A 14,280-nucleotide genomic window follows, 5' to 3' on the forward strand; every position below is an offset into this window, starting at 1 on the left:
TCTGCAGCATCCGTGGGTATCCAAACACAGAAGGTTGGAGCCCTACCTTAGAGTGCTCTGTGTGTGGGGGGGTAAGAGATGCAATAGCCTGGACTTGAGGTCAGATCTATGTGAGTTGCTCCCCGAACATCTGGAGAACAGCTCTGGGCTGCTTTCGGTGGGTGGGAAGCACATTCACAGCTTTCGGGACATTGGTAAGGGAGGGCCCAGTAGGGCCGGGGGTCTGGTCTCAAAAGCTGCGCTTTCTTTAAACGCAAGACGGAGATTTTCCACTTCCAGCGTGCTTGGTTTCCACCGTGTCCGGCGCTGAGACAAAGATTTGCGTGCGGAGCTCCCTGGCGCGGCTCCCCGGCCCGGAGGAATGGGCGCCATGTGCGGCCGGTGGGCTCCGAGCCGCTCCCGAGGCGCCGTTCCCCGTTATCCCTTCTTTGGTTTTCCATGCATTTGAAGTTTGGCGGCGGGGCGCAAGCCCGGCCCCGCGCACCAGGTGTCAGCGGTGCCGGTGCCGGGGAGGGGCACGGAGCCCCCGCCGCCCGCTCCGGGGCCCGTGAGGGGGGCGCCGCCTCGCCCCCGCCCCGCTCGCCCCGGCGCCGGTGCCCGTGGAGGGGGGCGCAGCCTCACCCTTGCCCCCGCCCCGCTCGCTCCGGTCCCGGTGCCCGTGAGGGGGGGTGCAGCCTCGCCCCCGCCCCGTTCACTCCGGTGCCGGTGCCCGTGAGGGGGGCGCAGGCTCACCCTCGCCCCCGCCCCGCTCGCTCCGCGCGGGCGCGTCCCCGCCCCGGGGCCGGGCGGGGCGGACCGGGCCGGCGGCAGGGCCGGGCGCGCTGCAGGGCTGCCCGGCCGCGGGGCCGCCATGCCCGCCAAGTCCAAGTACAACCTGGTGGACGACCGGCATGACCTGCGCATCCCCCTGCACAACGAGGACGCCTTCCAGCACGGCATCTGCTTCGAGGCCAAGGTGGGCGGCGGGCGCGGGGGAGCCGCGGGGGTCGCTGCCCGGCGATGTGCCCCTGCGCTCCGGGATGCCCGGGTTCCCAGCTCTCTTTTGGCATAGCTGCGGGGGTTTCTGCTTTCCCCGGAGCCCTTCCCCTTGGCGTTGCCTGGTCTCCCCTAAACTCCGCCGCGGAGTCGGGCGAGGCTTCCCGCCTGTACGGCAGGGATGCCCGGACTGGTGGGACGGGTCAGGCTGGAGTGGGGTCACCCTCCTGCTTCCCCCCGGCATCCCTCCCCGGCCCTCATCCCTCCGGGGCTCCGCGTGGTGTTGCTCGGGGACGCCGCTCCCCAAAGCGGGTCCGTGTGCCTCTTGCCCGGCAGGGAGGAGCGCAGGGCTCGGGCTGTGCTCTGCGGCTCCAGCGCTGCGGGCAGTGCGCCGGGGTGGGCACGGCTGTGGGGTCTGCAGGGTGCCCCGGAGCCTGGTGCTGCCGTGCTGGGAGCAGCCCCATGGACTGTGTGCCATGGGCGGTGCAGGCGGTCAGGGGCACGCACCCGAAATAAACGCTTGCCATTGCTCTTTACACACATAAACCGTCCTCGCTGGTGGATTTGGCACGGAGCTCTTGGCTTTTTATCTTTTCTTTTCCGTTGGGACTTTTCATTCTGTCGCTCCACGTCGGCTGTGGCTCCCCGCAGGCTGGCACTTGCCATCTCGCAGCGGGCTGGCAAAAGCCAAGCTACCGAGCAAGGCACGCTGGCCAGCAGGAAACTGGGAAGGAGCTGGCCAGGAGAGTTGGAAAGGGGAAACGCAAAATTGTGCCCCGTTTTTTCTTCTCTTGGGGATTACGGTTAGCATGCTGACGGAAGTACTCAAGTGAGGTTGACTTAGGAGGAAAGACTGGTGTAAAACGAGCGGCAGGAAGGCAGGCAGGCGTCTGTCACACACACGCTGTTGTCTTCGGAGAACATGTGCTGTCAGGGGAAGAAAATTTGGCATCTAATTGTGTGCCATGCCCTCGGGGCAAAGGCTGTGCTCTTAGGAAGGTGTCAGTGTTATTTTCCGCCTTTTCTCGGGGCGGGAGGGTTCCTGTGCAGAGGCCATCACCTGCCCGATGGCAGACACTGTGCTGCACAGAGCAAAACAGTTGTTTATGGAGCAAACTTAAACCTGCCTTGCAACTCTGGGAAAGGCTGTTCGAGCTCAACTTTGCAGCCTTTTGCTCCTGAGTGATTGGAGCCTTGCTGCTTTACTGCCTTTACTTTATCTGCTCACCCCTCACCTGCAAAGCATCTCCCCTTCTACATCCCGTGTGCCTGTGCCGTGCCAGCTTCGGGGACCCGGCTGGGAGGCTGGGCAGTGGGACAGGGCGTCAGCAGCCCCTGGGTGTGCTCATGGCTCGGCTCTGCTCCACGCTGCTGGTCTGGCTGCGTTAGTGCAGTGCAATATTAGCCTTTGTTAGCTCCTCTTGCTCTTATTTGGTATCCGGTGGCACGCGCTATTGCCAGGCGCAATCCGTACCAAACCCGGCTTCCCAGTTCCTGGGTTTCACCAGCAGCCCTCGATGCCAGATACAGAATGCAGATGGCTGAGGCAATTACTCTATCCTTTTATTAGATTGCTCAAGATTAATTAAATGCTTACATTCCTTTACTTCCTTTTATCCCCAAGAATCCCAAGCTCTTACACCCGCACAGCTCTTGTTGCAGCCAGGCACCCAGCACGAGTCACAAAAATGTGGAACTCTGATTTAGAGCAGAACTTTGGGGGAAGATTAAACGGGAAAAATGCTTGTCTGGGATGCCAGGACTCGAGTGGCTGTCTCCTCAAATCCTCCTGGGGTAGCTGATAGTGCGGGCAGCGGGGATCCCGGTGTTCCAGCTCAGCACTGGAGCAGTGCTCTTTGCTCCAGCAGCCTGACATTCCTGATGAGCTTGCTTGGGGCTCCCTGCAGGGGGGTAGTGTGGGCCTGAGGCAGCGTGCACTGATTTATTGCTTCAATTTTTTATTGTATTTTTACAGTCGGACCTGCTGCTGTCTCTAAGTGGCACGTGTGGTGGGTGCAGTGCATGCTTTGGTCCATCAGCAGCAGCTGGCATCAGTGCTGTTGTCCCCTTTGTCCCTCTCCCGAGGGAGTCTTGCCATCCTGACTGACTGGGTGGCCACAGGCAGGCAGAATCTGAACCTTTGTCAGGCAGAGGGTGGCGGAGCTGATGTGAGGCGGGCGGTGCTGTCCCTTGAGCTGCGATGCCATCGGGAGGCTCGTGCCTCTTGTCCCCTCTGGAGCCACTTGCAGCCACATGTGCTGGCACAGGGTCACCGAGGCAGAGCAGAGTGTCCCTAAGGATTATGTTAATCCATTTTCTGGAGATAAATCCAAGAGATGGAAAATCCCACTCCATCTTTTTAGGAACAGTAATGCATTTCACACTTTTGGAGCTGTTTTCATTGGCCACTTCTCTTGGCACCAAACCCGGCTGTATCCCTGAGATGCCTTGGTCAGGCTGCAGGGAATCAGAGGAGCTGGCTCCAATGGGAGGCAGGATGTTTGTTTTCTTCTGTGTCTTGCCATCTGAATTGTTGATTAAAATCAAAAGCCTGGCCTCTTGGGTTAGCTGAAATATTTGGATGAAAGAACTGGGAGCTGCAGCGTGGTGCAAGGGGAATGGACAGAAATTCCCACTTGTGCAGTGGTTTTCTGGTTAAACAAACAGAGATGTAGAGAGAAAAGATATCTCTGTTCTTCTCCACCTCCATGAGAAGGAGCGGGATGTGAGCTTACTCCTTATCTTCCCAAAGCCCTGGTGCTGCAGGACAAAACCCAAGGGCCGCCTTGTGCAACGCCAGCAATTCTGTGTGTTCAGAAATTGTGACTCAAGGGCTCCAGAGAGAGCAGCAGGCAGAGGGAGTGGAGTGGGGCACTGGAGCCTGGCACTCCTGGTCTCTGGGAGTGCTGGATGCTGCTGGCTTTGCTCAGGGAAGTTGTTACTGTCCCTCTCCTGGGGGCTGCTGCTGGCCTGGGCTTTCCCTCCTGCCCCAGGGGTCTTGTGTCCAGAGCCAGGTCCCACCTCCCAAGTGCCCATTATTTGGAAAGAGCTGTTACTCCCTCAGTCCCATTAATCCCTTTGCAGTGCCTTGGTGTGCATGGCTTCCAGAGAAGGGGCAGGTGGCTGTGAGGACCCTCTGTGCAGGCACGGGGAGCAGTGGCTGCCCAAACACATCTCAGCCCTTGGTGGACCCAGTGCCTGTGGTCTGGGACTGCCTGGGCATCCCACGTGCTGGAACCTGCTGTTCCTGACACCACACCTGCCTGCAGGTAAAGGTGGGACTGGAGGTTCAGGAGCATTGCTGTTCTGTGCAGCAGGTGGGGTTTTGGTGTTTGGCTGGTGGGGTGGATTTTTTTTTTCCCTTAAGTGGTCTTGGCAACCAGGCACTTTCTCTCATTTTTGTCAGTGCTTTTCTCTGCTTCCGTGCGTGGGAAACTGGAGTTGAACTGAGCATCTGCTGCTGTCTATGTTTGGAGATGGGACATGGAGGAGACTTTAGTCTGATCCATGATGTCCCTTCCTCTGAACCTCTGCAGCCCACCTGCCTGCCACCTCCCAGGGGCTGTGAGCACCAGCAGGCACTGCCAGTTGCTCCAAAGCAAAATCCTGTGTCAGGAAAGCTGTTATAGCCCCAGGTGGGCACTAAGCAGGGAGTACATGTGTGTTTCCACCCGTGTGTATATTTTTATGTACCTTGAGGCTGCAAATAACAGCATTGGAAGTGAACTGAATTGCAGGCAGCCCTGATCGAGGTGTTCACTTCCCCTCCACTGCTCCAGGCTCCCTTGCCAGCAAGGGTCGCTTTCCTGGAGGGCTGGGAACCAGGAGACAGGTTGTGTGGCGCTGTGCAGCAGCCTAGCTGGCTGGGAGGGAGCTGGCAGCTCTCTCTGGGGGCTGTTTGTCCTGGCAGCTCTGTGTGCTCTGTCAGGCTGCTCAGCCCAGAGCTGAGCTGCAGTGAGCCTGAGCCCGGGATTGCTGGCCCCAGGCTATAAATAACCTTCCCAATTCTGCAAAGGTTCTCCTCTGAAACAGTGGCATGTTTCTGCCATACTTGCGGAGTCGCTTCCTGGGCTGCTTAGTGGAGCTCTTAGCAAGGAAAACTCCGCCTGGCTGTGCCAAGGCGTATGTGCCAGGCTGTGGGGCCAGGCTGTGGGCTCTGCAGGTGCCCAGGGGTGCCGTGGGGTGCTGCCAGCCCAGCTTTCTGCAGCGCTCTGGGCTGGCACAGCCTGCTGGGGCTGGGTGCAGGAGCAGGAGGCCCAGGCCTGGGCGGGATGGAAACACAGCAAATGGACAGGCCTGCTGCACTGCCTGGAAAAGCTTCATCCCTCAGCTCCTGCTGGCCCTGCTGCACTGTCACCTGCAGCACAGGTGTCTCCCCTGTTCAGGTGAGCCCTGTTTTGGCTGCTGGGAGGGCAGAGTGGCTGTGGTGAGTGTCCTGGGGCCCCCAGAGCTCGGTGTCTCTGGCACTTGAGCCCAGGGCAGCTTCTAAGCAGGGCAAGTGCTGCTGGGACCAGCAGGCTCATGGGCACAAAACGGAGTGAAATCCACCTGAAACCACCCAAAACTGAATGAAAACAACCCAAAATGGAGTGAAAATGACCCAAAATTGAGTGAAACCCACCCCAAACTGAGTGAAACTGACCCAAAACCAGGTGAAATCCACCCTAAACTGACTGAAACCAACCCAAAATTGAGTGAGACCACCCAAAACGGACTGTCCTTGGGGGCTCTGCCTGCCTGCTGTGAGGTCCCTGCTGTGTCCATGCTCAGTGTCCAGCTGCATGGCGCTGCATGGCTCTGGCACATGGCCTCAGGCTGCCAAGGCTGGATCTGTTGTCCTTGGGGTGCAGAGTTCTGCTCAGGGAGGAACTGGGCAGGGCTGAGATGCCCAGCTTGGAATGGAAGCCAGGGCCTTTTTCCATTAAAGTCGGCTGGCATTGTGAATTTTCCATCCCTTTTGGCCTCTGCACCAGCACAGTGTGAGTAAGCTTCCCCCTGGGCACCAGGCAGGCAGGGAGTTCCTGAGGGGCAGGGCTGAGCGTGCCAGCCCAGAGCCTTGGCTCCCCAGGCAGCTGGAGAGCAGGAGCAGTGGGACAGCCAGAACCCTGGGAATGGGCTTCTGCCTGCTTTCCCTGACAGCACAGCCTGGGGAGAAACCCTTATCACACTCACTGCAGGCAGACTGGGTGTTCCCCATGCTGGGGAGCTTTCACACTGCTGCCTGAGCACTTTGTCCCTCTCTTTGTGGCACATGTGGCAGGGTCAATGTCCCTGTATGTGGTGCAGCCTCACACCACCCTGGGCTCTGTAGGAACCTGGGGACCCTTGTGCCCCGCATCTGGCACTCCCTGCTGGCTGCTGGTGCCTCTGGTAACCCCTCCTGGCCCTGAGGGCTGGTGCCAGTGTGTCCCCTCCCACTGCCTGCCTGCAGAGAGAGAAGCAGTGGCTCCCATCTGTGGCTCTGTGGGAGCTGGGAGCCAGCAGCAGCCAGGGCAGGCTCCCTGTGAGCCGGGGATGATTCAGCCCTGACCTTTGCTCGCAGTGCTGCGCTGGGAGCAGCAGGAAGGAGGCATCTCCTCCCCAGGAGGCTTTGGCTGCCCACCTCTGCCTCCACGGATTCCATCAACGCCCTTTCCAAGGTGTCCCCCGGCAGTGATGCAGTTGGCCTTCAGGTTTCCCAAAATATCTGCCACCTGCTGCCACAGAAAAAGCTACTTCTCAAGAAAATTTGTTTCTGACAGAGCAGAAAACGAGCAGTATTCAACAGCCTCGAGGAAAAACGAGAAACCAAGTGACTTGTGCAAACAGTGCTTTGGCAAAGTGCTCCCCTTTGTTTTCTGTTTAAAAAACAAATTTATTTTTTTTCCCTGGCATTTCCCAGAACTGGGCAGATCTTTTGTGAGCTGTGGGCAGAGGATGCAGCGGTGCAGGCTGTGTGCCCTTGCCCACTGAGAGCCTGTTTGCTTGGGGAGGGGACAGCAGGCAGAGTCCCTGTGGCTGCTGAGAGGCCTGAGGCTGCTGCCACCTCCCACAGCACGGGAGGGATGCCCTTTTGGGGCCCTGCAAGGATGGATGGATGGAAGGCTGGATCCCAACACAGGGGGAGGCATGTGAAGGACCAGAAGCACCCTACAAAAGAGGCGGCACCACAGGCTCGAGCAGCGCTGGCCTTGGCAGAGTGAGGGCTGGGCCTGCCTTTATGGGGCTGCCCATTCACCCAGGGGTGCCTTTCTTCCCCTAATTGGGCCGGTGAGGAGGGGGCTGCCCAGGACAGCCTGAGGGGATTTGTGACCCCCTGGTCCCCCTTGGCTCTTGGGTGTGGGTGGGGGACGCTGGTTCTGTCCCTCCATCCCTTGGCAGGGTGATGGGGCCGTGGATCTGGAGGGGATTATTTGGAAAAGCCACATCCTTTATGTACACACGTTCTCCCCCTTGGCTAGTGGGGCTTGGGGAGGGTGGGTTCTTTCACGGGTTTATTTTCTTTGTCAGCTCTTTTGCACAGCTTTAATTTGTTCCCTTTTGTCTTGGGCACCTTCCTTTGTCCTTCCTGCCTCCCTTTGCCTTGGGGTGAGCTGGCTGGCACGGATGCTGGCCTGACCATGGCCCTGCAGGGCTGGGAGCACCTCTGTGTGCCTGGCACCTCGCTGGGGGCTCCTGTGTGTTAAAGGAGGGCAGGAATCTGTGCCTGGCAGTGCCCATGCTCGGGGTCTCTGAGCTCCTGCCCTGGCAGAGAGGGAGCTCAGTCTCAGGGCTGGGGTGAGTGGGAAGTATTGCACTGTGCAGGCTCTGGCTGCCTTGCTTATCCTTGTCTTTGCCTCACCTGCTTGTTCCCACACCTATTGCCATAATTAAAAGTGGTGCTGTGAGTAGGAGGGCTGGAGGAGAGTGGAGCAGGAGCAGCCCTCATTGCCAGCACATCCCTGCTGAATATGGGTGGTTTCTCAGGCCATTCCCTAGCTCACCTGGGAAGTTGTTCGGCTGAAAGACCAACCCCCAAGTCCACATTTTGGGGGGATATTCACCACATTGTGAAGGGTTACTCTTCTGCAGCACACTTGTCACATGTGATTTCTGCCCTGAAGGCAAAAATAATCTGAAGAGATTTTGTCCATCTGCTGAGTTGTGTGAAATGTGTAAAAAACACCTTCCTGCAGAGTGGAGGGAGAGGGGGGTGTTTTTGGAGCTGTGAGCATGGTCATTGTGAGCAGTGAGCCCACGCTGGGGTGGATGTGGGCTCTGGTGGGAGCACCAGGGGCAGTGGGATACAGCAGGATGCAGCTCTGCACACCAGGCTGGGGAGCAGTGGTGAATCCTGCAGCCTCTGTGACCCGTGCCCCTCAGTTTGGGTGCATGTGGGCATGAGCTGGAGCACAGAAAGGACAGCATCAACACAACCCTGCTGCTGCTGCTGTTTCTCAGGAGGCCAATGCAGAGGCGATGCCTGGCCCAGGATGGTGCTGGTTGTGCTTGCAGGGCACCCCAGCCCTGCTGGGCTCACACACTCACTCTGTTGTGGCCATGGGGCTGTGGTGAGCAGCCAGGGAGCTTGGCATGGCTGCAATTCCTGTGGCCGTGGGAGCCAGCTCTGCTGCCCAGCTGGCACTGCCTGCCCTGGCCTTGGCCATGCTGTGTTCTGCACCTGCCTGGGCAAGGAGAGCCCAGGGGAAGGAAAGGGATTTCCAGGAAGTGACCTCATGCAGCTGGGAATAGCTGGAGGAAGACAGGCTTCCTCTGGGTGCAGAAGTCTGCCCTTCTCATACAGGATGAGAATCCTGCTTTCCCAGGTGGTCCCTGGCAGAAAAGTGACGTGGGAAGGCTTTTAGTGAGGAGGTGCCATAGGGATGTTTGCCTGGCAGAGCAGGATGGGGCAGGGCTTCTTCCTTAGGTCCTGCCTGCTGGCTGCAGGTCCAAGCCTCCAGCTCCCTCTGCCCTCCTCCTCAGCTTCTGCTTTTTCCTGATGGTTTCCATGTCTCACCTCAGAGAAGGGGATGTGCTGCTGTCTGAGATGCCTCTCTCAGATGAGTTGCCCCTTTGAAGGGGTGGCAGACTCCGTGCAGGGGCTGTGACAGGGAACTGCTGGGAGCTGTGTGCTCTCAGCAGGGCCCTGAGGGGCTGGGTGGCCTGGGCTGCAATTCCCAGTTATGTAAGGCTGCCCTGCACTGTGCAGCCTGCACGGCACGTGATGGACACGCCAGCTGTTTGGGGTTATTTTTATATCCTCTCTCTGCACATCTCCTCTCAGCACTGACTGCCCTGTGGGTCAGTGGGCACTGCCTGTGTGTTCCCCAGTGTGCTGGGGATGGCCTGGCTGAGCTGCCTTAGCAAGGAGGGCTCTCAGGAACACGGGGCTCCCCGAGCTTCTGTCCCACAGGGCCCTCTGAGGCAGCTCACACACAAAGGCCAGCTTTGGTCATGCGTTCCCTGCATGGAGGTGGCAGTCCCGGTGCAGGGAGCTGGGCGAGAAATCACCCCTCTGAGCAGCCTCTGCCTGAGCACGTGTTCAGGCCCTTGCTGGGAAGCAGCCCCTGGGCTTGCACGGTGCCAGCAGAGGTTGTGGCCGTGCCCCAGGAGCAGGAGCCCTGCTGGCTTCGGTGCCCGTGCTGCGCTGCCGAGGTTACGTCAGCCCTTGTGTGGAGATGGAGCGTGGGAGCACACAGGGCCAGTAAATGGGCTCGAAACGCTTTTCTTCTAACAACACGTTTTTAGCGCTCAGCATTGACTCTTCATCGCTTGTCTGTTTTCTGATCCTTCTTCAGAATCTGCCCTCTTCCATTTTATTTTTAAAAAGGTTTTTGTTCCGCGTCTCTCCGTGCTGGGTCGCAGTGGCGCTGCCTTTGGTCCCCTTTGAATAGCAAAGCGGCTCCTTTATTCTGGAGGCTTGGCCTGGAGGCTCAGCATTCCTGCAGAAACAGCCAGGCTTTGGCAGGGCTGCAGTTAAATAATGGAGGGCCTGTCACAGGACAGGTTGGGCCGGCTATTTTAGGGATATTCCAATACCCAGGTCTGTAATGGATGACTCATGGCAACCGAGGGGATACTTGCTTATACCTGTGTGCTTTGATCATGGCCTACATGAGTGAGTCCTGCTGGCCTGACGGCTGAAGGGATTTTATTGCTAGAAAAAGGGGTTTTGACTGCTTGCAGTGGTGTGGTGAGGGAACAGCTTCATGGCTGGAGGCATGCAGGCATTCGGGTGCAGCAGGCAAAGTGCTGCTCATTCCCCGGAAGTGACCCTGGGTTCCCCCCTGCTGGGCCCGTGGGGTTTCCAGGGCTGTAGGAGCCGGACTAATCTCCTTCCTTTCCTTGCAGTACATCGGGAGCCTGGATGTGCCACGGCCAAACAGCCGCGTGGAGATCGTGACGGCCATGCGGCGCATCAGGGTGAGTGTGCCCAGGCTGCTCCTTCCCCTTCCCCTTCCCCATCCCATCCCATCCCATCCCATCCCATCCCATCCCATCCCATCCCATCCCATCCCATCCATCCCATCCCATCCCATCCCATCCCATCCCATCCCATCCCAGGCTGCCCTTCTCCTCCACCTGCACCTGCAGCTTTGTCTTGCCTCAACCTTGTCCCCCAGTGTATTGATGCCTCTGTGTTTCACTGTCCCCTCTCTGTCGGCTGGGCCTGCTGCTGGCAGGCTGAGTGTGGCCGTTGTAGTTTGATTAAAAAGAAGTGAGAATTTTGAGGTGTTGTAGTTAAATTAATGAGTGTTTAGTATCCTTAAAAGACAACCCTAAAAGCAGCTCTAGTCCATGCACAGTAGTGAGAGCACTAAACATGGAAGGAAAATGTCACCATAGCAAAAAGACTTTCCAAGCAGTGCTGAGTGACATAGAAGCACACAAAATTTCAACGTATTTCCAAAAGAAACCTGTAGTGCAAGTCCTGTCCTCTTCATGAGCTGAAGTTTGAGTATTCTAAAGAGTAGTGCCAGACTGGGCAGTTGGTGATGTGGGAGAATGTATTAGATTGAAAACTTTACAAAAAAAGCACTTTCTTCCTCTCCACTACTAAAATTTCTCAATTTTTTCCCTTATAGTTTTTCCCTTCTTTTCTTATAGTTTAAGTAATAAAGTTTTCTTTATTTTTAAGCTAAAGCCTGCTTTGCTTATTCCTAGTCACATCTCACAGCAAACACCAAAAAGAGAGTATTCTCATAAAAGCACTAGCTCTGTGCCAAGCCTAAGCCATGACAGTGGCACAGGGCACTGTTTGCAGCACAGCTGTCCCCTGGCACCTGGGCACCCCCTGTGCTGGGGCTGTGTGTGTGCTCACAGTGCTGCATCCTGGGCTGTGAGGCAGGGATGGGCCGAAAGGTGCCTGTGGGATGTGGCACCCAATGGGAATTGTAGTGTGCCCATGGCTGGCAGCAATTCCTCATTTGTCAGTCCCAATAAGTAAGTAACAATAGGCTGCTTGTGCAAGAGGTTCCTCAGGGTTTTACTGCTTGTGTAAGAGTTTCTGCAGCATGAAAACTCAGGTGCTGCCTGGATATGGCAGCAGGTCAGTGCTAAATGGCAGCGTGCAAGGTGAGGTGCAGAGTAGCAAGCTCTGGGGCTGGCCAGCAGTGAGCTTGTTTCAGGGTGAGTAGGTCAGGGGCTATGATCTGCTAATGAAATCACCTTCCCAAAGCACTTGCAGCCAGGATATGGGACACCCTTGCTGTGTAATACTTGGCCCATGACCAAGAGAGGAGCTTTTCTTCTGCTCCCCAGCCTCTGGGCAGCATGAGTGTTCATAGAGGGGAGCAAACCAACCATGCACCCCAGAACTCGCTGCCCCCAGGCTGATAAAAGCAGCAGCTTGGCTGCTCTTCAGCAGGGGCCCAGCTGGCCCTGGGTGTGCTGGCTGCAGGTTTGGTCTGTCCTGGGGCCAGCCCTTGCCCTGTCCTCCAGTGATGGCTCTCTCCTGGGAACAGCACCCTGAGCCTGAAGGGCCTGAAGGCACTTGCAGGGACATTGGGTAAGGGATGAGCTGTCTTTCTGCTGGTCTGATGGGATCCCATAAGCACCAAAGCTGCTCCTTTGGCTGAGCAGCTGCACCAGAGCTCTGCTCCCCTCAGCCCTTCATGCAGACTCTTGCTTTAATCTCAGTTTCTCTTTCACCAGAGGAGGAGAGCAGGATCATATCCCCATATAAGGAGTATCACCTTCAAAGGACAGACATTGTGAGGCTCTTCTGTTTCAAACTTTCAGGGTGTAAATAGTTTGTGGCCTTTCCTCACAGCTTTCCTACCTGTTCTCCTGTCCTCTCCGTGGGGGTTAGTGTTGTGACTGGGGCATGACATGGGAAGGCCTTTATGGCATTAGGTTTGCTCACCTTGTGTCCAGACAGTTTGGGACAGCACAACTGTTATGTCATCAAGAGCTCTCATAAACAGCAGTTTCCTTCATTGCCTTCCAAGATGAGACTTTTGAACAAATGCACTTCCAGCCCCAAAATCACAGAACTGCACCTCAGTGTGGAAGGACTGGCACAACTTTGAGGGTTTAAGTGAAACCTGGAAGGGAGGGGGGAAATAAGAACACCAGAATGTCCTTGTTGCCCAGTATGAATCAACTCAAACACAGTCTAGAAAATTCATAGGTACAGCTCTGAGTGGCAGTGAGAGGACACAGAATAGGGTACAATAATGGTTTCTCATGGTGAATGATGTGTTTGAGGCATGTGCTCAGGCTTTCTTCACCTAGTGTAAGACAGGAGAGGTGCAAGTCATGAAAGGCCATGGAGATCAGATCTGCCAGAGAGACTTTGAGTGTCTGTTTATTTGTGAGGGGGTGCCAGGATGGTTGGATGGATGGCTGTCCACGTGCAAAGCCCTCCCCTGGTGTGCTGTGCTTTGCCCTGGAAGTGCCTGGCAGCAGGAGGGGCTACAGCATTGCTGAGGGCATTTCTGGCCAGGCTGGGTTGGGGGCTCTTTTCAGCCTGGCTGGAGCTGAAGTGATGCACGTCCTCCTTACAGAGCACAGCCACCCTCCTGCCTGAGGGCATAAAATAGTCCCAGAATACTGGCGTGGGGAAACCAGAGAAGAAAACAGTTTATCTGGGTGCAAAAAGCAACAGTGAGGGATGATCAGGTGCAAGCAGCAGCAGCAGTTTAGTGTGTAGGGTGTGAAGCAGCTGCTGACCCTGAGGTTTGTATCATTTTTAATGCAGTCCCTGGTTTAGGGGCAAGGTGCTCTGTCTCAGTTTGTTCCAAGTTAAGTCACTGCTGCTGAAGGTGAGGGACCCTCACCATCCCCTCTGCTGCCTCAACTCCCCTTTCTCAGTGCTGCCTTTGCCATAGCTGCTCTCTGGGCTTTGTCTCTGTTTCCCAAGTGATTTAAAAATGACCCTGCAAAGCAGTGAGGATGCTGCCTGCCCGAGAGTGGGGATCCCAGTGGGGAGAATGCCCTGGAAGCCCCCTGTGCCTGCCTGTGCTGGGCTGGGACAGCAGCAGCATCAGCCCTGCAGCCCTGCCTCCCTTGCACTCCCCCACACTCACTGGGGCCAGAGGAGTGCTGCTTCCTGTTTGGATGCAGAGCTGACCCTTGGGGCACAGAGCAGGACACAGCATAGCTGACATTGCTGGGATGCCTGCCCCAGGCACCCCCTGCACAGCAGAGCCTTGCTGTGGGCAGCACAGCTCCACCTGAGCCCAAAGCTGGTCCCTCTTGTGGGCCAGGACTGAGAGGAGCTTTACACAGGGGATGGCATGGATGGATGAAGGGCTGGTGATGCCGTGGCCATCCTCGTGGTCCTGGCCAGAGGCAGTTTCTGTCCAGAAGCAGAGAATGTGGAGGATTCCCGGGATTCTCCCAGCTCGGGATGAGGAGGGAAGGGGAGGTGCTCAGCTGAGTGTCTGCTTTTCCTTCCTGCATGGGCTGGGCTTGCAGGGCACTCAGCCCTCTCTGCACTGCACCTTGGTGTGAATCCCTGGCCCTGAAATGACTCTGGAATGGGACATTTGCCATGCTAAAGATGCACTTGGAGAGCAATTTTGTGAGCTGCTTTCCTCCAAACCCTACATTCTCCTGCAGACCACTGATGGCCACTTACACAACAAATGCAGTAGAACCAGGATTTGTTTCCTGGGCTAGCAGGGGGGCTTCTCTTAGCATAGCTGGCTCCTGGCTGCTGCTCACCCCAAACAGGCTGACCCTGTCCACGTTGCTTCATGCCCTGAACTGCTGCATTTGGCTTCCCAAATGTTCCTGAGCTCCTCTGGATGCGAGATACAAGGAACTGATCCGTAAGTCCAGGAAGTCACCTGAGCATCCAAAAGCCCCAAACGAAGAGTGCTGTGTCTTCCCTAAGGATTA

General features: G+C 56.9%; 1 protein-coding gene across 5 annotated transcripts in view; it reads left to right on the forward strand.

The window, feature by feature from the left end:
• The first annotated feature begins 352 nt into the window (after window positions 1-352).
• The window catches only part of NOS1AP (nitric oxide synthase 1 adaptor protein), a 43,777-nt gene continuing 29,849 nt past the window's right edge, over window positions 353-14,280 (forward strand). The window contains exons 1-2 of one of the 5 annotated variants that reach the window (XM_026797216.2): window positions 353-955; window positions 10,285-10,356. In XM_026797216.2, the coding sequence (XP_026653017.2) occupies window positions 851-955; window positions 10,285-10,356 (177 nt within the window). In that variant the 5' untranslated portion in view covers window positions 353-850. The remainder of the gene's footprint in view (window positions 956-10,284; window positions 10,357-14,280) is intronic. The other 4 variants (XM_074546511.1, XM_074546512.1, XM_005493601.4 and 1 more) reach the window with 4 other exon arrangements.

This window comes from Zonotrichia albicollis, chromosome 8 (assembly GCF_047830755.1).
Source record: "Zonotrichia albicollis isolate bZonAlb1 chromosome 8, bZonAlb1.hap1, whole genome shotgun sequence".
Lineage (NCBI taxonomy): Eukaryota > Metazoa > Chordata > Aves > Passeriformes > Passerellidae > Zonotrichia > Zonotrichia albicollis.